Source organism: Calidris pugnax, unplaced genomic scaffold (assembly GCF_001431845.1).
Source record: "Calidris pugnax isolate Ruff unplaced genomic scaffold, ASM143184v1 scaffold44, whole genome shotgun sequence".
NCBI lineage: Eukaryota > Metazoa > Chordata > Aves > Charadriiformes > Scolopacidae > Calidris > Calidris pugnax.
The window spans coordinates 12,897,533-12,921,340 of NW_015094506.1; the positions used below are offsets into that span (position 1 = coordinate 12,897,533).

The 23,808-nt window shown below is 33.8% G+C and overlaps 1 protein-coding gene across 1 annotated transcript in view; it reads left to right on the forward strand.

Annotated features, from left to right (window-relative positions):
• Nucleotides 1-23,808, forward strand: part of CEP290 (centrosomal protein 290kDa) — a 53,039-nt gene that overhangs the window by 18,659 nt on the left and 10,572 nt on the right. The window contains exons 21-44 of the mRNA XM_014963629.1: nucleotides 86-250; nucleotides 999-1,148; nucleotides 2,178-2,293; nucleotides 3,692-3,794; nucleotides 5,680-5,910; nucleotides 6,467-6,640; nucleotides 7,974-8,085; nucleotides 8,892-9,097; nucleotides 10,151-10,302; nucleotides 11,280-11,391; nucleotides 12,129-12,584; nucleotides 13,556-13,720; nucleotides 13,963-14,070; nucleotides 14,158-14,292; nucleotides 15,259-15,525; nucleotides 16,617-16,724; nucleotides 17,297-17,496; nucleotides 18,140-18,353; nucleotides 18,550-18,687; nucleotides 18,791-19,012; nucleotides 19,584-19,700; nucleotides 20,601-20,746; nucleotides 21,627-21,782; nucleotides 23,112-23,235. Of these exons, the coding sequence (XP_014819115.1) occupies nucleotides 86-250; nucleotides 999-1,148; nucleotides 2,178-2,293; nucleotides 3,692-3,794; nucleotides 5,680-5,910; nucleotides 6,467-6,640; nucleotides 7,974-8,085; nucleotides 8,892-9,097; nucleotides 10,151-10,302; nucleotides 11,280-11,391; nucleotides 12,129-12,584; nucleotides 13,556-13,720; nucleotides 13,963-14,070; nucleotides 14,158-14,292; nucleotides 15,259-15,525; nucleotides 16,617-16,724; nucleotides 17,297-17,496; nucleotides 18,140-18,353; nucleotides 18,550-18,687; nucleotides 18,791-19,012; nucleotides 19,584-19,700; nucleotides 20,601-20,746; nucleotides 21,627-21,782; nucleotides 23,112-23,235 (4,077 nt within the window). The remainder of the gene's footprint in view (nucleotides 1-85; nucleotides 251-998; nucleotides 1,149-2,177; nucleotides 2,294-3,691; nucleotides 3,795-5,679; nucleotides 5,911-6,466; nucleotides 6,641-7,973; nucleotides 8,086-8,891; nucleotides 9,098-10,150; nucleotides 10,303-11,279; nucleotides 11,392-12,128; nucleotides 12,585-13,555; nucleotides 13,721-13,962; nucleotides 14,071-14,157; nucleotides 14,293-15,258; nucleotides 15,526-16,616; nucleotides 16,725-17,296; nucleotides 17,497-18,139; nucleotides 18,354-18,549; nucleotides 18,688-18,790; nucleotides 19,013-19,583; nucleotides 19,701-20,600; nucleotides 20,747-21,626; nucleotides 21,783-23,111; nucleotides 23,236-23,808) is intronic.

Here is a 23,808-nt window from a genome sequence, read left to right on the forward strand (position 1 = left end):
CTTGAGGACTCTAGTTTATTGTGAAAAAATCAAAGCTTTTCTGCAATTTTCCTCTGTTTTGTTAATTAAATGTTTACTGCATTAGGCAATGGAGTCAAAGAATTCAGAAGGAATCTTTGATACTAGTGTGCACTTGAAAGCTCAGGTTGACCAGCTTACAGGACGAAATGAAGAGTTAAGACAGGAACTGAAACACACTCAGAAGGAGGCAACAAATTTCTCTAATCAGCTGGCAAATGCAAATGAAAAGGTATACAATACAACTTACTTTGTACTTGAGAAGTGGCTGCTCTGATAATGTAGAATAAAATCACATAATGTATAAGTTCCTGAATTTAGCCTTATGTGAATGGTGTAATTATACAATTTTGTAATAATAAAAATCTTAATTAAATTTATGTATTGGGTCTACCAACTTTGCCATTTTAAATTCAAATCTTACTCTTTTAATGTTACTTTATCCTTGGAATATCCTATCATGTTGAACACCAGGCTTCTTCTTCACACTTTCTTCTGAGGAGAGCTGTGCCCAAAGAAGCTCACAGGTTTCTTTCTTTAAAAAGCAAGTAGTCTTGCATTTGTTATTTATAAATAAGTAACAGAAATTAAGTGTTCTAAAATGAAGACTCATTCTCTCAAGTTCTGTATCTTGTTTTAAGTTGTAGAGTACCAGGGAGCTTTTAAGAAGTTAAATGAAAAGGCAAAGTTTTGTTTAGACTAAACCATCAAATAACCACTGCAATAATTCTGTCCAAAATTCCAGCCTGACTGCTGGAGTCATTTGATAAATTTAGCTTAAGATATTATGCATTTGATGATTTATGGAATCACAGCATTTTTAAAGGTTACTTGAAAGCGTGTTTGAATGCTTTAGAATTTAAGTGCAAGTGAATTAGGATGTTAATAACAACTGATATAGCACAAGGAAACAATATATTTTCCATCAGTGATTTTTAATTGAATAGCAAGAGCTACGTCTTTATGTTTCTTTTCTTTAGATTGCTCAACTGAAAAATGAAATTTCCTTATTACGTCAGTCAGAAGGTGCCAATATTGTCTTCCAAACAGTGAATCTTCCAGAAGGAATGGTTCCTTCAAGTGTTAATATGATTAATTCTCTGAATGAATATTTAATACGTCTTATACAGGTAACTCATTTACTCTTTGATATCAGGAATATTAGTGAGATATAGTTAATTCCTCCAAAATCTAGTACCATGTCATGTGTGGACATGGGAGAACTCTCCAAAATTATTTTGAAGTTCCCACATACAGTAAGCACTTTGGGCTATCCTGTTTTTTTTAAAGGCTGTAAGTATTTTGCTGTGTTGTAATACAAGGAGCTAATACTAATTATATTTTTTTACAGCAATTCAGATTTTTTTTTTTTTTTAATTATTTTAAATCTGAATTTTTTTCTAAATATTTGCCAACTCTTCCTTCTACTTCTGCAGTTGTACTCCTTTACATTAAATTCTTTCTTACTGCTGTCTGGATTCCAGACTTGAGTCTGCATGTGCAAATCGTACTCTGAGGTTTTTTTCTATACAGCAAAGGTCTCTGTTTACCATACAAATTTTCATTCTATTATTTGTCAAAAATATGTCAAAATTTTTAGGAGGCATAAATACGGTGAAACCGAAGCCAGTGATTCCAATGGGGAGCATAGCAGACAAGCATATAGTAAAGAAGAATTGATTCTATGAAAATTGGAGTAAAAAGAACTTACCTTTTTTTCTACTGTTAAATTATTTTGTTCTGTCTTGGTTTGCTTTAGTTTTGTTGATTAGAGGATATTTTTCAACTGTATCTGGTTATAAAGTAGAAGAGTATTTAGGCACATGAGAAGAAAATATTGCCTTCCAGTTAGACATTCAGTTAGTATTCTTTTTTGGGCTATCAACATGGTCATGGTGTTTTGAACTTTGAGGGATGTAATCCACAGTGCACTTTGTGCACTATTTCACACCTATTAATATGAATGCCAAAGTCTATTGGACTTTTTTTCATCTGTTACATATAAAGAAAAAACACACTTCGTAACTGCAGTTCACACAGTTCATGATAGAAGCATCTATTGTGAAAAACACAAGGGAGAACAGGCATTTTGATTTAATACTCATGTTTAAAACCTGTATTAATCAATTCAGTATTTTTATTTGGAAAATAATCATTAGGAACTGGAAAATAAAGAGCAGTTACTTAAAATATTAGAAGATACAGTAGAGGACTACAAGCGAAAATTTGCAGTAATTCGTCATCAACAAGGCTTGCTGTATAAAGAATATCAAAGGTATTGTTCTCTTTTCTGAATTACGAAAGTTCAACTACCTAAACTTTTAATAATTTTGCATACAAGATTTGCTGCTGTAATGAAGTTGGTCGTTGTTATAAATGCTGCTTGTCTTGGATATGGACACCATATATTTTCTTCAGTCCTGTAAAGATTCAGAAAACTTATTGCATACTTTACAACAGGGGTTGTACTGTGCTTTCTGCATCTGATGTCTTGTATTTTATTAGAACCTGGTGTTATGGACTCTTCAGTCTTATTTTCTTTTGCTTTCATGTATGGGTCTTAACAGTTTTTCTGTTTGTTCTTCATGAAATAGAAAAGCTATGGTGGGAAGTTGTGTCCTTTATGACTCTGAAATAAATTATTGTAATAGAAGGAAAGATTTGCAAAGCCATTGAAAAAAATTGAGTTAATATTACAGCCATTGTCTGCCCTTTTGTTTAGAAGTCTGACCTCTAATACAGAATGTGGATATGTGAATCCTAAGTTTAATTCTGTCCACTTCCTGAGGGAAATTTAAACCAACGTCTTTTAAAGGAAAAGCCACTTGCTGTGCTGTTGGGAATTCTCAAAGGATGAGCAAGAAATCTTTTCCTTGTGATACTGTACCATTCTGGATGATTAATTAAAAATACTTTAAAATAACTTAGGTATTCTGTCTCTCAGGAACTGCAGAAGCCTTGTTCCCCTTGCAAGTTTTCCGTCTTAGCTAATGAACATGCAAGTGTTTCATGCAAAGGAAACAGTTATGCAAAGAGTCATTGATTATTTGTCAAGACACTTTATCTAGCTTTAAATCTCGTCAGCCAAATTATGATTGTGATTGTGAATTCACAATTGTGAATACCTGCTGAAATCTGCTGGGCCTAGTCTACTTCAAAAAGAAAAGACCTGTTTCCAGGCTCAACAGCATGGTAATTGCCAGTAGTATGATTTTTGTCTCCCTTCCTATAAAAAGGGAGACCTGAAGTTTCCAGAGTGGTACTTAAAGTGGAGATGTTTTTATTTGCAAAGTTTTAAACTTTACCTATTTTTATAAAAATATGTGCAAGAAAGTAACCAATTTCAGATACAAGCATGTAATTTAAAGCAGATTATATCCCATGTGTGTATGTTTTTGGGGATTAAAGCACCTGTATCTCTTCCCTATAGTGCACATGTGAAGACAAGACAAAATACTTAAGAAATATTTTCATCATTAAACCAGCTGCAGCCTAAACAGAGGGGATAGTTTTTCAGTAATTCATCTGCTTTTTATGACATCTTTTTCAAATTACATTGCTGATAAAAATAGGTATCATGGTTTGCAACATTTCAGGGTTGCTGTTTTAGTTACAGTTTTAAAAATCATTGTCTTTCATCATTCAAAATGAAAGTATTTAATTACTATATTAGTCAAAAGGAAAGCTGGCAGAAAGAATCGGAAGATATGAAAGAGGAAAAGAAAAAGCTAGAAGAGCAAAAAGAACAGGATGCTACAAAAATAAAGGCATATTCTGTAAGTAATTTTGTTGCTCTTTTTCTCAAAAGACTGCTCTCTTAACAGAAGATCTTATCCAAGCTGTTTGTTTGGGAGGAAAAGCAGTGCAGGAATCTCTGTGAAAAACACATTACTTTGTGAAAAACACATTACTTTAAACTAAGAATTAAGGTTATTACTTTGAATTACATCTCATTTATATATTCCTATTAATTTATATGTATCAGTATTCCACAAAAACAGGAAACAGAATTCATCTTCCTATTCTGATTTACTTCCACCAAGACTATATTCAATATTCAATTAAGAAAAGAGAAAAATAACTTATTAAGAAGATGGTATTTGTAAGTTCCTGGAATTAATGCAGATGCCTAATCACAGACATAGTGCAATTTTAGATGGCTTTAGGTTTGTTTGGGCAGATACCAAAAGCTGCCAAATATGACAGAAGGCATATGGGATACACATGTCCTTTTTGAGAAGCAGACCCAGGACAAGGATGTCACAAGGTGTTGAAAATGACTGTGGGTGTGTAAGTTTATACAGCTGAATTCTCACCCTTTTCTTCTCGTGAGGGGTAGTGGTATGTGGTCCTGCTTATAATCTTGTTCATAACTGTAATGGATATGCAAAATAATTGTATCCTGAGGTAATTAAGTCTATTTCCAGAAAAGTGAAATTGAAATTGTTTTGCACATGTCTACTGTATGTTTAAAAAAAACAAGAGAGAGCATGCCATCTTACTAAATTTGTTCAATAACTTACTCTGCATTTCCAGAGTCACAGGAGTGTAGCAGGATTAAGATTCTGGGATTTGTTTTTTAAATGTCTTTAAAATATAATGGAGTTTTATGATGTTAGCGGTGCTATCAAAGTATTGATGAGATCTTTTAAGAAATTACTGTTTGCCAATAGCTTTTATTTCCAGAAACACATCCTATCCAAAGATAAGAAATGCATACTATTATTTAATATTATTTTGTGTTAGTATGTAATTTTGATTAGAATTAGGTGAACATTTTCAGATTAAACATGTCACTGAAATTAATTCATTGTGAATGATCAAGGAAAATGCGTTGCTTGCTCTTAAAATCTGAAGAGAAACAGGCTTCTTGATCAGAAAAGCCAGATCTTTGCCAGTTGTCACGGCATCAGGCTTCCAGGACTCTAGAGGTTTTTTTTCTAGCTACCTGCTCACTCTTCATAGAAGGGCTCATAGGAAACGGAGATTTTACAGCTCCAATTTCTAATCCCTGTCTCCTTGGCAAGCTGATGTGTGTGACAGCAGAGCTAAAGCTCAGATCCCTTCTGCGACTGGAGTTCCTGTAGTTCCCTCTCCCCCCTCCTCCCACCTCTCCTCAGATCTATACACACATGCAAACACGTGTGTGTGTGCACATACAAACATATGCATGTTTCCATAGGACAAGTCCTGTGGTTACTGTACAAATACTGGTTTGATCCTCAAAATAGGACATTGTTAGGGTTTGTTAAGAACCACAGGAATTCTGTTTGGTTTAGAAAACTGTTGCAATACATTTGTTTTGACTCTAGTAAAAGGGGGAAGAGTGATGACAATGTATGCAGAGAATTATTTTTGCTCTAAACTTTGAAAATACCAGCATTAGCTAAAATTTCTAATTGTGGGTCAGATGTATTTAGCTTCTATTTCTTAGAAACTAGTGATTTTGAAGATTTAAATTCTTTTTTTCTTAAAACAGAATATTGTATGCTTATGCATGTGTCGAGTGTGTGTATATGTTTTATTAGCAAAAGGAAATTATTTCAGACAGCTTAACAGCATTTTACAGCTAGGTTAAAAAAATGTAAAAGAAAGATTGTCTACGTGGTTGAGTGTTACCAGATTTCCATCCAAGGTTCTTGTTAAAATATTATTTTACAGAATTTACTCAGTGCACTTCAGCTGGATCCTGATGAAACAAAAAAAGTACTTGCAGAAAATAATAGAAAAATAACTGTTTTACGAGTTAATGAAAGGTCACTGACAAGGCAGAATAGCACTTTACTTGAAATGGAACGGCATCTTAGAAAAGAAAATGAGAAACTAAAGGATGAAATAACACACATGGAGACTGCAGTTCTAGGGAAGATTGGGAACTTGCAACGATTCAAGGTATAGTTTATAGTAGTAGTAGTACACCTTTTTATTTTTACAATTTGACAATAAATACACTTTCTTTTTTAAGTGGAGAAAGAACTAGTTTCTTGAATGCATTACCCAAATGCCTGTTAAATGCTGTTACAAATTTTGTCAAAACATTCTTTGTACTGAAATAAGCCTCATAATATAAAACTTGTCAGTTTTCTTCTTCTGAAGTTGCTGCAACAAGTTTATTGAAAGCGTCATATGAAACGAAATCTTACTTTTTGGCTTTCTAGGTTGCTAGGGCTTGTATTAAATAAATTTAATAAAATATGGTTTTGACAGTGCCTTATGATCAAGAGGCAGCTATTGATAAAATCACCCAGAGAGTTGGAATGCCAGAGAAATTTTGTCAATGTTTACTGTCCATCTTTATAAACTGCTTGCAATAATTTAGTAAAATAAACCAGTGTCATGTTCTAAAGCATTATATTAAGTGGTATTCTTTTTCTGTGGAGTAATATTATTTTTTCTATTTAAAGATTTAGCAGACCTTAGTAACCCATTGTGTTGGTTATTTTCGTAGGAAATGGCTAGCTTTAAGATTGCAGCTTTGCAAAAAGCGTTGGATGGCAGCGTGCCATTGTCTGAGCTAGAACTGGCCAACAAGCAGTATAATGAATTAACTGCTAAATACAGAGATATGTTACAAAAAGATAACTTGCTCGTCCAACGAACAACAAACATGGAACACATGGAGGTAATGTTTGTGTTATGTTTCAACCCTAAGTGAAAACAACCTCATTGTAAGTTGTTTCAGCATTGCTTTTTGTTCTCACTTAATAGAAAGATAGAACAGAAGTCACTAGAACTGCTACTTGTAACAGTTCCATAGTGGGAATAAGATGTTGAAGCCAGTCTTAATCTTGCTATCAAATTTTAATTTGCTTACCTGGTATTTACAGTGGGTTAAGAAACGTACACAAAGCCCCAGATTTTATTTCAATGGGCATAAATAAAAGCATTTTGTTTAACTGTACTGGTGGGTTCAGTTGTTTGGGTTTTATGTTTGTTCGTTTGCTTTTTAAGTTAAGCTCTGGGTATGTTCGCTCACAAGTTATTTTTAGTTCTTTGATTACCAAACAAGGCTGGCAGAAGGGAATATATACTATCATCCTCGGTTTCAGATGTCATAAGGAAAGCAGAAGGAGTGTAAAAACTTTCAGAGGTTTCTGCCAAAGTGCGTGCTCTTACTAGTTCCTGACTTACAAGAGTGAAATGTTCAGTTCCACAAGGCAGTAAATCTTTGGAATTTTACTTCCATAAAAAAAAGTAAATAACCAGAGATCATTCACAATGCATTTGCAGAACATCATAGGGACTGCAAATACATAACTATTCTTTTGAACTTTTATTCTCGATTAGAAGGGAGTTTCTTTTCAAGAACTCTATTTTATAAAATTTTGAGTGTATGAAAACTTGCGTTGCTTCTTTCAGAAATTTCACAGTGCTAGAAAATCATTTATCAATAGTAAACTAAAAGTGTGTTTAGAAAATTAGAGATGGAAAATTAACATTAAGCATTCAATTTGTTTTGCTGTTTAATGTGGAAAATTTGGTGTCTGTTTGGAGGAGTGAAGGAATATTTACAAAACTGTTTGGCATCATATTTAGATGCCTAAAAGAGCTAAAAGAAGCATGTGATCTGTCTCTAACATGTATTTATGTGCAAGATTAAGTATCCTGCGCAGAATGAAATATCCTCCAGAAGCACTTCTTTCTTTCCTATTGTTAATGAGGTGTTTATTGTGACAAACATAGATTTCTTTGTCTAGTTCTAAACACTCTAGGAATCACAGTCACTGATGAGAAATCATCATGGTAATAGTAGTTGACAGTAAGATACAACACAGAGAGCGAAGACCAGCGTTTTTATGCTTAGGAGGAAATCTATGCTCTTCTTTTGCCATGTAGGTAGATTATGGGTTGTGCATAGGTAAGATCTATTAATTTAAAAAATGTATAGATACTAACCGTCAAGCCTGCGCCAGGTAAATCATTTCCTGTTATGTTCTAACTTTTTTGTCATATAGCGGGAGAATGAATCCTTGAAAGCACAGATAAATTCACTGAATAAGGAACTGGAGATCACAAAAGAGAAACTTCACACTGTAGAACAGGCTTGGGAACAGATGACTAAGCTGGGCAAGTATGAAAGTTATATTGTAACATTAAAAATCACATGGTATGTCCTGTGTAAAAATAATATTTCTAAACATTTTAAAATTGATGTATCTTAAAACAACAAGAAAAAAGTAAAAAATGTTCATTAATGGTTATAATATTATTTTTTTTAATTTCTTTTTTGTTTGTTTTGTTTCATTTCACTAATCTATTTGACCAAAACCAAGTTGGTATTTTCCCTCTGGAAACTGTTCAATATTGACTTTTCCCTGCTTATTGGGTCAAGGGTTTAAAAGCTGGAACTTGCAAAGCAACATCTCCTGATTTTTTTCAGTTTTTAATAAGATGCAATATATCCTAACTTGATTGTCAGTAAAAGTAACTATAGGTTGTCAAGAAAATGACTTCTTTTTCCAGGTTTCATGCAATGTAACAAAGTATTTTTTCTGGGCAGGTGGAGCTTCTTTATGTGCAGTTTGCATTCCCATATTCAGGAACTCATCGACATCTATTTCTTTTACAGATTTTTAATTTAAAAATTCCTGAAGATTTACCAGCTGAATTAAGGACAAAGTGAAAGGCTACATTGAAAATAGTTATCAGTCTCAATAACCTTGGTTGCAGATATACCCATTTATAATTGATAATAGCATTTTATTCAAATTAGATACTTTTCAAACTTGTAATAAGGCAAGATAACTATGCTTCCAGTTTAAAAATAATAATTCAGGTGGTTTGCTAAATTCATATTCTGGTTCATGGTGCAAATAATTTTCATGGTTGAATCAGCTTGTGTATTCCCTAATTTAAATATTTTTTTAATGTAGGGGATGACAATGCCATGGACAAGGCCACAAAAGCAGTAACCAACAGTGAGATTTTGTCCATTTCCAAGAAAATCACAATGTTGGAAATGAAGGAACTAAATGAAAGACAAAGAGCAGAACATTCACAACGAATGTATGAACATTTAAGGAACACTGTAAAGCAAATAGAAGAACGAAATTTTGAACTGGAAACAAAATTTTCTGAGGTAAATGTTGGGATTTAGGCCTGCTGGTCTTCCTTCATTTTGAGTTGATGAACACCTAATGCCCCAATTTTTTTTTCTCATGAGTTCCTCTGTGCATCCATATTTTCCTCATTTCTGTATCTCCAGGACATACATTACCTGTTTCATATACTCCTGTTCTCAGTTTCTCCTAATCTGACATCATTGCTTTTTTAGATAGATAGATAGATATACATACACGTAACAAGATTGTGCTTAGGTAATTAATTAAAGTTGAAAGTTATATCAGTGTAAGAACAGATAACTAGAAGTCTACTAGATATCTCCTTCTAAACCGAGATAGTACTACCTCAAATATGTGAAGTGCAGATAATAAGATACATTACACTTTTTTAGTTTGTTTAAGAGATCAGTTATTTTTATTAAGGAGTGGTATCAGATTAGTTTGCTTCAACTGTATTTACTAAATTAATTCCCGAGGCTTCTGTATAGTGCCTAATGCTTTTCAGATACCTATCTTTTCTTAATGCTCTTTGGTTACTCAGTATTTAATAATAAACTTGAAAAATTCAGGTTGCTTGAAAGAATATAATGTAATTATGAAAGTTCTTTTTAGAAAGAACAAGAGAACTACAGTACCATGAGTCTTGGCACTTATGACCTCTATTTGTGTTACTGATCCAGCTATACTAAGTAACATAGAAATTTGTAAGTAAGACTGTTCATTTCCTAAAGAGTTTACAGTATCATTCTTTTCTTTTTTTTTCCTATTTTAATTTAAGAGCAAGTTATTGCAGGAGTGGTTTTAAGAAAGGTCACTAATAAAAATTAGATTTCATTTAGAATCCTGCTCTTGTGCTTTCCTGTGTATCCGTTCCTATATGTATGCAATGCTGCAAACAAAAAGCAGTTTAAGCAGAGAGGAAAGGAAACTTTTTTGAACACAGCTGAATACTGTTTTGTAATGACTGAAAAAGAAAAGATACTTTTGGCACTGCTGCTGCTTCTCAGGGCTGGGGGCAGTTGCGTGCCTAGGATACCATGTTATTTGTTTCTCTCATTGTTTTTTTTAAGCTCACCAAAATCAACCTTGAGGCACAGAAAGTTGAACAGGAATTAAGAGATGAACTGTCAAAGAGTGTAAGTAAGGCAGTAAGTGATGCAGATAGACGACAAATCATGGACCTAGAGAAGCGTGAGATGGAGCTCAAGATTGAAGTGTCAAAGTAAGTGTTGAAGTAAAATATTTTGAATGCAGTAGGTTCGATAGCATGCAAAAATTTAGGGTATATAGACCTATATAATACACCACTTAGGTATTATGAACAGATAATTTTCAATGCCTGATTTTTTTGGCATTCATATATGCCAAATTTGGAATTGAAAATTAACCATTTAATTCATGGTTATAAAGATTTGTGATTGTAAGGAATTTTGATTTGAACAAGGTATTAAATGCTGGCCTGGATAGACATGGGCAAGTGTGCACTTAGATACTTATTACTAGTATTTTTTAACTAATTAGTTAATATTTATTTTGCTTCTGTGCCACAACATACTTCAATGTATCAAAATCTTGTAAATGAAATTGGAAAGCAATTCTTACTTTCAAAGAGTCAGATATCTCAAAGATTCAGCTGCAGTGGGAGGAGTTGCCATTTACTTAAACCAGATTAAATTTGTATGCATAAATTGAAAAACTGACCTTTCTACCTGTTTTGATATGGACATTTGTCCGAGTATATAATGTAATCCTGTTACATTCCTAAAACAGTGAAGTCTGTGGGGATATTTGCAGTGATTTTTGACACTGAAAATGAGTGATTAGACTTGGGGAAACGGAGAATGGAATTGAGAATAAAACTTCTTGAGCATTTATGTCCTGAAGTGGGAGAGAAATATATGATGGAGATGCTTTGTTTTGGTAAAAACTGTGGCATTGTTTTCCTAGTGTAGGTTCCTGCTGGCAAACTTCTGTATAACTTACAGGAAAACATCCTGTGAAAAAGTTGAGAGGCAATACATAAGAATTTTCATAACAAGGACTCAAGTAGTAGAGAATAATATGCTGAAAGAGCAGTCTTCAAATGTTTTAATATGAGGAAACACACTAAGCATCTTTTCTTAGCATCTGCTACACAGAAAAAGTCGATAGGTTATTCAGTGGTTTCAAGTGACACAATACTCTTGTTTTCCTTGCAAGGTTGAGGGAACTGTCTGATGTAGCAAAAATGCAAGTTGAAGCCCTGGAGGCACGACAGCAATACAGAGATAAAGAAGTGGAATCTCTTCGAATGCAAATTTTGGATTATCAGGTAAATTCAGCCTTTATTAACACTGCAGCTTGGATTTTTTCCCCCCGGGATGAGAAGAAATGAAGTAATTTTACAGTGAATTATGAGACTGCAAAAGCTTTTCAGAAGTATCTTAGCAAGCTGGTCTTGTAGTGGCCATACCCTTTCAAGAGTTCTACATTACATTAATTATTCCCTTCTCCATTTTTTTCCTTTTCTAGCTGTACAGCTATTATAGATCCTGAGCTTTTTCCCTTGTTATTTAATTAATATTTATTCCTCTGTGATTTATAGCACACGATCAATATTTAAATATATCAGGAAAGTTTGATTGTTTTTTACAAGACAAGCAATGACTTGCACAGACTTGCAGTATACTTATTGTATTGCTTTGTTATTAGCCGAAACAATTTATTGGTATTTGCTTTCATGTTCTAGAATGGTCTGGGTCCCTAAATGCAACACTTTTTTCAGCTTTTATGTTAGCATATTTTCTACATTTAGGCATTTTGGAAAGATACGATTTTTAAGATCGCTATCTAAAAAGGTGTACTTCTAAAATGTGGCTGTAAAAACAATAGTGGAAACATAAAAAGCTGCTTTTAGAGGCTAATTCTTGCTCTTACCTATGGAATAAAATACTTGCAATATATAAAATACAATATAAATATACAATATAAAATGTTTATATTTACATCTGCATTTCATTAAGATATTCAAAATGAGAAATAAATTTGTTCTGTGTACTTTGTTCTTAGGCACAGTCAGATGAAAAAGCAGTTATCGCAAAACTGCATCAACATATCATAGCCCTTCAAGGTAATGAGTCTGTTGCCGAAGGCAAATTGGAGACACTTAAATTGAAATTACAGAAGATGGAGATCCATAATCTACGTTTAGAGCAGAAGGTTGATGAGAAAGAGCAAGCCTTGTATTTTGCCAGACTGGAAGGAAGAAATAGAGCCAAACATCTACAACAGACAGTTCAGTCTTTGCGGCGACAGTTTAGTGGTGCTCTGCCTTTAGCACAGCAAGAAAAATTCTCTAAAACAATGATTCAGCTACAGAATGACAAACTGAAGATCCTGGAAGAAGTTCAGCATGCCCAGCAGGAGCGGCGAAATGCGGAAAACAGAGCATTAGAGATGGAGTTAAAACTGAAAAGTTTAGAAGAATTAATAAGTGCATTGAAGGACACAAGAGGAGCTCAAAAGGTTTGCTTTTTTACAATTTTGAATAGCTCTGTTCATCTGCATTTAAATTACATTTCAGTTCACCTTGTTCCCTAAACATCTCTTTTAATGTAGAACTTTGTTAGAACATGACAGGTGACATTTTTTTTCCTATTTTAAAGAATTAATACATCATTAATTACTTGCACTGTAAAAGTCAGTGCAGTCAGATTTGCTAATTTTTTTTTTGTGCTCAATTAAGTGGCATAGAAGTAGAGGCTAACTGTGAATTCAGTTATATTAAGTTGAATTAAATTAAGAATTTAATTAAATTATGGATGTAATTAAATTAAACACAGGGTAGCATTCTGGAATTCTGTTCCATGAGCTTGCATTGAAATCTTCACCACAAATCTGTGTCTTTTTAAATAAATCCAGGGCCAGTAATTTAGGCAGCATGTTCAGAAATTTCATTATTCATGTAATTCTACTTAATCATATTTTGCTATTGAAAACAATGTTGCCTTGAAATTTGAATTAGGCTTTCTCCATTCTCCTCCAGATTACTGTGTATTATATAATATGGTTATATCTGTCATGACTAAAGATGGCTGCACGTAAGCAGCAGTTGTAGTGCTCTTGGCATATTTTAGTTTTAAGCCATTTTTCAAATATTTTTCTAGAGCATTTTGACATAACTATGTCTGTTATTCTTAGTATCTCTGCACTTTTGAATACATGCAGTTATTAATGGTTTTGAAAATCTTTTACTGTTTTAGAAAAGTTAACTAAACTTCTTGTGTGCTTTTCTTTGTTCAGTCGGGACAGATGCATAGACCGTAGGTCATTTGAAATTTAGGTAATTTGAAAATTATTTGCAAAGCACTTCTGTCAGCGTAGGGGAAACCGGTTGCCTCTCCAGTTGTCTACTGCAGTCATTCCTCTTGCAGTGTAGCTGCATCTAGTTGGCCTGTGGGCTTAGTAAATATAATACTGTGTATCATTATTATTAGGTAATTGAATGGCACACGAAGATGGAGGAACTCCATCTTCAGGAACTTAAACTCAATCGAGAGTTAGTCAAGCAAAAGGAAGAGGTGAAGTATTTGCGCAATATGATTTCTGAATATGAACATACAATCAATAATCTGGAGGAAGAAATTGTGCAGCAGAATAAGGTATGTATTTCTGCGTGCTATTAGAAAAACAGCCTATTCCTTATTTCACTAAGTGATTTTAAAAGGAAGATTTTTCCTAGTAAGTTTTAAGTGTAGCTGTTTGTATCTTGATTCCATAATTCTTTTTAATAGCACATTAGAGCATTTTACATTTTGGTATCTCTTTTTTTTCTGTTTAAATTGGATATAAAATTCCCTTTGCCTTCAATGAATAAAATACCTTTCTAAAACGTTTGTTACAGTTTCATGAGGAAAGGCAAATGGCGTGGGACCAGAGGGAAGTAGAGCTGCAGCGCCAGTTAGACCTATATGATCATCAACAAAATGAAATACTTAGTACAGCTCTAAAGGTACATGCACTGAATTAACTAAAAATAGACTCAGAAGCACATTTTTTTGAGCTGTCAGATTATATGAATATGAATCTTTCTGTGCAGTTAGAAGAGGCTACAGGCTCAGTTCCAGACCCTAGTATGTCACTCCCACAACAACTTGAGGTGGCTTTGAGAAAGAATCAGGAGCATATTCGAACAATCCTGGAAACTAGGGCAACCTGCAAATCACTGGAGGAGGTAATTAAATACATAAGTTATCATATACAGGGACAAAGTTTGTATTTCTATGCCCCTTTTTTTTTTTTTTTTTTTTTAATTAAACTTTTTTTTTTTTTTTTCTTTTGTGGGGAGAAACGAATTTCTTCCTGGCATTTCTTAATCCCCTGTGGAGGGGCACAGGTGATTTCTGATTGGATTTCTCTTTCCCTCCATGAGTTTCTAACTTTCCATGCTTCCAGCTGACAAAGGTGCAACAAAGGTGTTTAGAAAGGCCTGCAGTGACAGGACGAGGGGCAATGGCTTCAAGCTGGAGGGGAACAGATTTAGACAGGAGATTAGGAGAGGGTTCTTCACTGGGAGGGTGGTGGAGCACTGGAACAGGGACAAAGTTTGTATTTCTTTGCCCCTTTTTTTTTTTTTTTTTTTAATATAACAAATGTCGTTTTATAAATGTCACTCAAATGTGTCCAATCCCTTACAATTTAAATAATGTAATCACACCATGACTGAAATGAAATATTTTTTCCATTGGAACGAATTATTGGGGAAAATTTTTGAATAGTTTAGAATGTTCATTTAGTAGGGTTAGATGCTAAATTTAACAGCTGGAATCAACTGAATTTTTTTACAGCAAAAGCAAGTGTTACATTAAATTTAACAAGTAGCATAGCGAAATCCTTTTATCTTGGGTTGCTAAATTGAATTTCTTTTACAGAAGATACTTTGTGGTTCTTCAGGAATCTGAAAACCACCAGCTTCTTAACTTGGTATCACAGAATGAGTTACATAAGTGTCTTGTACCAAGATAATGATATTCTGGGACCTTTTTTCATCTACTGGTAATCCCATACAGCCAGAAATGAGTGCAAAACTTTTGTGTTTATAAATTCACTTACACAAATCTTTCTGGTACATTTTTAAAAAAATTAAGATATTTTTGCATTCTTTGAATACTAGAAATACAACAATTGTCTTTCATTGTAGAAATTAAAAGAAAAGGAAACTGCTCTGTGGAATGCTGAACAAAATGTTTTATCAAGAGACAAAGTTATAAATGAACTAAGACTTCGGTTACCTGCAACATCAGAAAGAGAGAAAATACTGGCTGAATTAGGCAAACAAGAAGATGATCCTAAGTACCATCATGCCATAAAAATTGCTCATCAAACCATTGCAAATATGCAAGCAAGATTAAATCAAAAGGAGGAAGTGTTAAAAAAATACCAACATTTGCTTGCTAAAGCAAGAGAGGTAGCTAAACTTTTTGCATAAAATTTCAAAGTTGTTGTAGTATATTCTTTGTTTATCTCTTTGCTAATGACATTTTAAAAAGTTTCTGACCTCAGAGGTAACACAACAGAGACGACTAGTAATTTTTTATGTAGAAAGTTCATGTAGAATTTTGTAACTTCTCAAAATAAGAGGCTTGCTCAGTCAAGAGGTTATATATATGATGTCTATCTAGGGATTAAATTAGTGTGACAGGAAAAATAATTAAACTTTTGCTGCAAACAAGTGCCTTGATATATTTAATATATATATGGGATTTTCCAGTACTTGCCATATCAGTCTCTGGCCTGAATTTTGTAGTGAATTTGGAAGGTACAGGAAGGACATACATTTATGGAAAATATGCTTCTTAAAGGGTATTTTAAATTAAAATGTATTTTAAAGCATAAACATTGTATCTAAGCATACGTTATGTTATTTAACCATACTTTATCTTCTTTATTCTTTATACCCTTAAAGCATATTTTAAAGCATAAACTTTGTGTCTGAGTTACTTCAGGACTAGTATGTTTGGATCAAGAGTACATTTCCAAAGCAGACTTTTTGTCATCTTCACTTATTGTGCTTTGGTTAACAAGTATAGCTATTTCTTCTGGGAGAAATCAAGTTCTTGGGTTTGGAACTAAACCAAAAGATGCAGTCTGAAAATGAGCCTACTGTGCTCTGTCTGCTAGCAGACATTCAGGCCATGGGATCACATTATAGTCCAAAGTAAATAGACCTGAAAAGAGCGTAGTGTGGATATCACTATCCATATTTATAGTCATAGTTGGTGAAGATCAACACCAACTGTTTTGCTTTCCAACTCCTGTCCTGTTGTCTCATACTACTTGCTACACAGCTTTAAATTGCAATAGTAGATTTTTTCTAATAGTTTTTTTCTTAAAAAAAAAAATCATTGATTATAGCAAGAAGAAAAGGATTTTTTAAAAGACCAGAATTAGAAGAAAGTTTGAGGAGCAATAAGTGAATGATCAACATGAAGTTGTAGTTTCCTGACTTTCTGGAATAGTGTGCATCAGTAGAGTGATATTTTTATTTTGAACTAACAGGAACAAGAGGAAATAGCAAAGAAGCATGAGGCAGACCTCAAAGTTCTACACCAGAAGTTGAATTTGCATACTGACAATTCCCTCAATAAATTCAAACAGACTGCTTTGGTGAGTTTTGTGTATTTGTGGGATTAGTGAATTTGTTCCCAAAATTATTGCTCAAAAAAACAGCTTTGCAGTCAAAAGTAATTAATAAATGATGACTGAAAAAATAAACAGGTGGTTGATACGGAATTACTGTGTTATTCTTGAGAGACTTTGCAAGAGATGGATTAGAAATCAAGTGTAAAAAAACAAAGTTACCATCTCAATATTTATGAACGTTTTTCATAGCATCCTCATTAATTGAGGCTTCTAAGAGAAAGGTTATATTTTGATTTCTGTTCTTTTTATTCAGTCCATGGTTGTGATAAACCAACCCATTTCAATACAAATTTTCTCTTGACACTTTATGATAAGGTGAAATATGTGTTTACCTGGTTGTTCTGCGGATCATTAGATGCACAAAGCTCTTTTCAAATCAGTATGACTGCTTTCTCTGGGGACTAAGAATCACATCTCAGCAAATAAACATTAGATACTAATGCTTGGTTATGTTAAGGATTGAGTTTAAAATGCATCACTAATGCTTACCTTTGATTTAAAGATTAAAATGTTTATCACGTGTGTTCGTTTTACAGGAGTTAATGAAAAAGACTTCTTTATCACTTTGTGACAACAACCATTTTATCCGCTTAGCTGAAATGGAGCAAACTGTAGCAGAACAGGATAATTCTCTTGCTTCCCTTGTTGGAAAATTAAAGAAAACATCATCTGATTTGGAGAAACAAAAACAAATCACTTTAATGAAAGTCAAAGAGTTTGAGACGATCAAAACCCGGTAAGTTTTTAGACTGTTAATCTAAGTCATTCAAGTCAATTATGTATTGCTGCTACAGGACTGGCCTATCAAACTGAACATGTTCTTGCTGAATTTAGATTTGGCTAAAAAAAATTAACTCAAAAAAGTTACTGTGTTTGGTAATTGTATATTATTTTTAATCTGTAGCCCTTCATTGAGGCTAATACTGAAAAACTGTGGCTTTCAGTTAGCTTTTTGCCATGCAATGAAAAAGAAGGTATCCAAAGAGTCTTAATAGGAGAGTTGTCTTTAAGCTACTGTGATAATTACAGTTTTGTGTTTTGTTGTTTTTGTTTCTCCTGATACATCCATTTGTGCTTCGTGCCTAACAGGTTTAAACTCATGAAAATTTAACCCCTGTTTAAAAGGAAAAAAGTATAATGCTTTCTTTACCTGATTGGGCCGGGAATTAAAATGAACAATGTTCGGATCTCATTTTGCTGATCTTCTTGAGCAATTGTCTTATTAAATGGAGGCCTTCTTTGTTGAGTCAGGTTTTTCTGCTGTTTTGAAATCTGTGTCACTTGCTTTAACAATAATAAAATATATAACATTGTTATTTATTCGTAGTTTGCTAACTTAATTATTGCAGTGTTCCCTATTAATGCTTATTTCTTATTAGGCTTCAGGAAAGGCACGCAGTTGATGTAGAAAAACTAAAAGATGAAGCCAGTGAATTGAAGAACATGTTATCTCAGATGGAGAAGGAACTAGTGAATGTAAAAACTGAACTAGAGCTCCAAAAAGAAAAAAACAATAGAGCACCCACAGCAACACTGAAAAACCTGGTGGAACAGCTGAAGAGCCAGTTAGCTATAAAAGAGAAGCAGCAGAAAGTTAGTCAACAAAAATTAATGCCTGTTACATAAATGTTTAATGTTGCTTAATTCTTAAGAGTTCTATGTATAGTACAGCAGGACGTAAAATATTATTGCATAATATACCATAGTAAAATATAATTGCCTTTTCTTCTTTTGTAATGTTCTATTAGCAGCTTCGTCACTTAAAAGAACTTGCATTTACTATTTTCAGGCTTTGAGTAAAGCACTTCTGGAGCTCCGAGCAGAAATGACTGCTAATGCTGAACAGCAGATTATTTCTGCTGCCTCACAAAAAGAGGCCTATATGAATGTCCAGGAGATTGTTGACAAACAAACAAAGGGGCTTATGGTGAGTACTACACATATAGTGTATATTGCAATATCATTGTATTTCTTTGTTGTATGGTCGAAAATCACAATTTTGGGGGTTTGCTGTTTTGTTTTTCTTCTAGACACAGATAGAGGAATTAAATAATCAGATTACAAAACTTACAGATAACCTTAAAATAAGTAAAACCAGGGAAAGTTCTTTGTCTGACGAAAGGGATGAGCTGAACCAAGAACTCCAGAAAAAACAAAAAGCAGTTGCTAAAATGCTGAAAGAAAAAAATGAAATGGAGAAGGAAAATGAAGAACTGAAGAAACGGATTAAGAGGCTAAGCAGTAGCATTCAGGTAGAAGTGGATTTTAAAAATATGTTTGATCTTGGTTAAGTGTCTGCACAGACGTGCTGGGTTTTGGGGAAAAGATTCAGTACTTTTGGCAGGCAGTTGAGACTTGCTCTTGATTAAAAAATTTTGCTCATCAGCTGGGTTACATGTGAACTATTAGCTTTTGCTGTTGAAAGCATGCCTCAAATAAAAGGAAAAGACTGAAAAATACTTGCTGCTTGAAATAATTTTGAAAGAGTCTGACGAGTTGAATCACCAGTTTTAGAACTTCTTTGAAAAGTGGAATTTTATAATCTACCTTGCTGTCCTTATTTCCCCTTTCAGAAAAGAAGTAAAGGATTTGCAGTAGAATTGTGTAAGTTTTATTTGAAGTCAGCTACTTGCTGATCATTCAATTTAGAATGCCAAGTTACATTCCAATACTTCAATGAATTAAATATCATTTTTAAAAGGTCATTTAGTTTGTAAGCTAATTCTACCAATTTGAATTAAAGTCCTTATTTTTTTGAGTGGAGAATAACACTTGGGTAGTGGTAATTAAACTTTGAGTTCGTGAAAGTTTGTAATTTTTCAGAGCAAAGCTGATGAACAAAATCTGATAGATGCACTTCAGAAAAAAATCAAGAAGTTGGAAAGTGAACTTGAGAAGAAATGTGAAGAAACAGAACAAAAAGGTGTAAGAGAAGACAAGGTATGTGATAATTTGATCATGGCTTTGAAAGGCATCATCAGCCTTGGTGTCAGCAGTTCAGCTCTCCCTATATGCCTCTAAAAAAAAAACCACAAGTAACCAGCCTTCATCAGAAGAAAAGCAGTTTCATGACTGTAATTTCTTCATGTTCCCCATGCTCTTTGTTACTGATCTTGTTGCTTGATACTGATATATTGTTTCCTGCCCTTTTTGTAGAATTAAAGACACAATACAAATCTGAGAAAACTAAGATTTTATAGGTAGCAGTGATATTAATTACAGAAGTGCATTTGCAAAATCAATGCAATGATGAAAAAATGAAATACTTGCGAGCAAAAGTCTGAATCTTAAAAGAGGTAATGCCTGTAAAGAATAAGTGCTCTCCACATGCAAGACATTCTGAACAATTGGAGATGTGTCATCATCATATTTCATCAGTTGGTTTTTGGTTATTTCTTTTGGTTTTTTGCTTGTTACTTTACTACTTCAGTAACTAATTAGTGGCTTGTCATAGTATAATGGAATATTATAGCGTGTTTGTATAGTAACGTTCAGACTATTTATGATATTAAATATTATTCTAGGACTGCACTTATGCTTCCAGTTAATTCGATACATTTAAAATACCTGCTGCTTAATGTCTAGAGATATTTTCTGAACTTCAGTGTCTTTTTTCATTTTTCGAAGATTTTGCTTTCTGTCTGTTCCTTAACAGCAGTAGCTGTTTAGAATGAAGACAGAAAAGAAAGTACAGGGGCTACCTGGAGAAGGGAAAAGTCCAATTAAAAAAATTAAAAATTGCTTAAAGGAATATTGACTGTGATTTTTCAGTAATCACATGGGTACGGATTTTAATTGATGTATAATTTATAGTTACTGATTTGTTTATGTGCTTCACAGGCCTCCAGAGAGGAAATAATTAGATGGGAAGAAGGTAAGAAATGGCAAGTCAAAACAGAAGGGTTGCGGAGCAAACTAAGGGAAAAGGAAAAAGAAGCAGATGTTTTAGCCAAACAGTTGAATACATTGAAGGAAATTTATACCAAGTAAGTTGGTTTTAATATGTTCAGCTACAAAATGAGGACATAAGGGAAGTCCAAATATGTTTACCATGTAATAATTACAACGGTTTGTTACGATTGTGAGATTGATGTCTAGAATTTGACATTGCTATTAAGATTAAAACGATTAGTTAATATTCAAGCAACAGGTTATTCCTCCAGTATCCTTTTCCTTGTGGAAGCCAACAACCTTTATTAGAATAAGTTGTCTCTGAATAAAAGTAATTTAAGTCCTTTATTATGCTTCTTTTATATAGGATTCTGTTATTCCCATGAAACAAATAACAGCTTTATGAAGAGAGGCTGTTTCTTATCACTGTGTTATTTAATCAGATTGCTAGGACTGGATGCTGCGCTGTTGTTAGATCTAGCACTACTGCAGTATTGATGGTTCTAGGGTTAGGAGGTGGAAGCCTTCTAAAAAAAACACATGCATTCTCTGCAAATGCTACGTTTACTTCAGTGCAGTAAGGGCAGGATTTTATTGATAAAAGATGCAGAAAAGAAAGGAAACTGGGATGGTGATTGTAGCTGTTAGATTGTGGTTTGAAACTATTTCAAAATAGCATTTATTCTTAGAAAGTCTTGCATGAATTTCACGTAAAATACAGGAAAGAACCAGCAAGTGTTTTGTGACATACATGATACTGACTTAATGTTCATTGTTTTTTCAGGTTTGGGTTTTGGGGTTTTTTTTGGTAAAGCTGTGCTGTCTATGAGGTAACCTTATTAAACAGAAAAAGGGGTGTGGTTCAGGGAGTAAATAAATTGCAAATGTGGATTCTTTAAGACAGAAAATATTTTTCTTCTAAAGAAAGCAAGTTAGCAAATAAAGTTTAAAATGTAAATTCACTGGATGTTGTAGGACTGAAAAAGAGAAAATTGTGCTACAGAAGAAACTGAAAACTACTGGTGTCACTGTTGACCGTGTTGTTGGAGTAAGAGCCTCAGAGACTGAAAAAGAGCTGGAAGAACTACGAAAACGGAATCTAGATTTAGAAAATGAAGTTGCTCACATGAGGTGAGAGGCATTTCAAAACCACTAAAAGAATCTAAATGAGACAAAAATCCATGGAAAGAGATAGATAATATCTGTTAGACTACCCAATTCAATAAAGAAAAATACCAGACAGGAATTTCAAAAATCCTATTTGAGTCTGTGATGAACAAACTTAAGGCTGCTTGGGAGCAGTTTTGCGTGTTCAGAGAATATGCAGCACTGGTTCTGTCGTGGTTTCAGCTGAAATCACCGCAACCGAACCAACAGATGGCCCTTCCCCCCGAAAGAGGAGAGGAAGAGATAAGGAGATTGAAAAGTTTAGAATTAACTAAACTACTTTAATCAAAAATAATATTAAAATAAAAGAGAAGAAAATAATGAAATAGATACAACACATATACAAAACCGTATCAAGCTCCCAGGATGACAGTCCCATCACCAGCAGGCACTGGGGAAGTCCCAGACTGGACTCGGTGATGGACAGGAGCAGGATTCCAGCTCTGGAGTCAGGAACACATGGGGATCAAAGGCAGATGAACAGACAGGGTCCTCTTCGGACATCGGCCATTGCAGGAAGAGAGTTGACCCTTTGATCCCTCAGCTTTTATACTGAGCATGGGGCAGATGGGATGGAATACCCCTGTTGGTCAGGTTTGGGTCACCTGTCTTGTCCGTTCCTCCCCACAGATGTGACCCCTCTACGTTTTTTCCGTTTCCGACCCTCTAAGGGGCAAATAACGAAAAATTGGCTGACCTTGGTTGTTATAGCAATAAGTATAAGCAAGGGCCTCTCTACATACCATTCCCTGGCATGTAGCACAAACATTGGTCTTATCACTCTGAGAAGGAACAGTTTTCTCCACAATATGCCGTTAATTTCAGAAAGTTAGAAAAGGCCTAACTAAAATGCAAAGTTACAGAACACAAAATTGATCTGGTTTTACCTCAAACCGGGACAGGTTCGATATTCTAAAAAGCTAAATAATATGATAAACATTGGCTCCTATTATGTAAAATTATAATTACAATTTAGAGTTGGTGAAAGTTACTGAAACTTCTAAATTGCAGTTAGTATTCTTAATCAGCATACCCACTATCACAGTGGCTAATGTACTTGAGTACACCTGAGAAGCTGTATGCATCTCAAAAGAGCAGATTCCTTTTGCCAAAGTAAGTACTTCTGATTCATGGAGATGAGCTGAGATAGTTATTCTAAATCCATGTTGGCCATATACACTACGCCAGTAATATTAGAAATTCCAAAAGTTCAAGTTTTGGTTTACATCTAGGGATGTTTTTCTGCATTAATAACCATTTGCTTGTTTTGGCTTGATTCATTTTTTGATGTAGAACACAGCAAGCAATCCCACGAGATTCTGTTGTAGAAGAATTGTATTTCAAAAATCAATACCTCCAGGAAAAGCTTCATGCATTGCAGAGACAATATTCGAGAGACACATACTCTAGACCCTCAGTAAGTTGATAATGTAACCATATTACCTGAAGGAATCACACTACTTCACAAAAATATTTGTTACCCATTTAGTATTCTCTGTTATTTAGCTGACTTTATTTGAAATTATAGTATTTTAGAACAGGATATCAAATACTCAGCTTCTAGTGCTTTTTTTGTTGTTGTTTTTTTTTTTTTTTTAAAAAAAAACCCAACAAACAAAACAAACCCCCAAAACCTACAGTTTCTGTGTTCAACAGGTAGAGGCTGAAATATTCAACATCCTAGCATATGTTGAGAAATAAGGAATATGAATTTTGAAATATGTAAGTCTGCAACAGAGATACTACTTTTATATTTCACATTGATTGAAAAATTGGGATACACAGAGTTTGGGGAAATACTGAGCTGCAGTTCAGTTACATTAGGTGTTTTTGTTGTGTTTTGATTCCTACAAGGTTCATTATATTGCAAATATTTCATTATTAGTTTATCTTAATCTGTTCAGAAGTAGATTTAACCGTACATTCTAGGTTTCTTTATTTCCTGTTTTGTTTTACTGTCTTCTGCTTTTCTTTCATGCTTCATTCTATC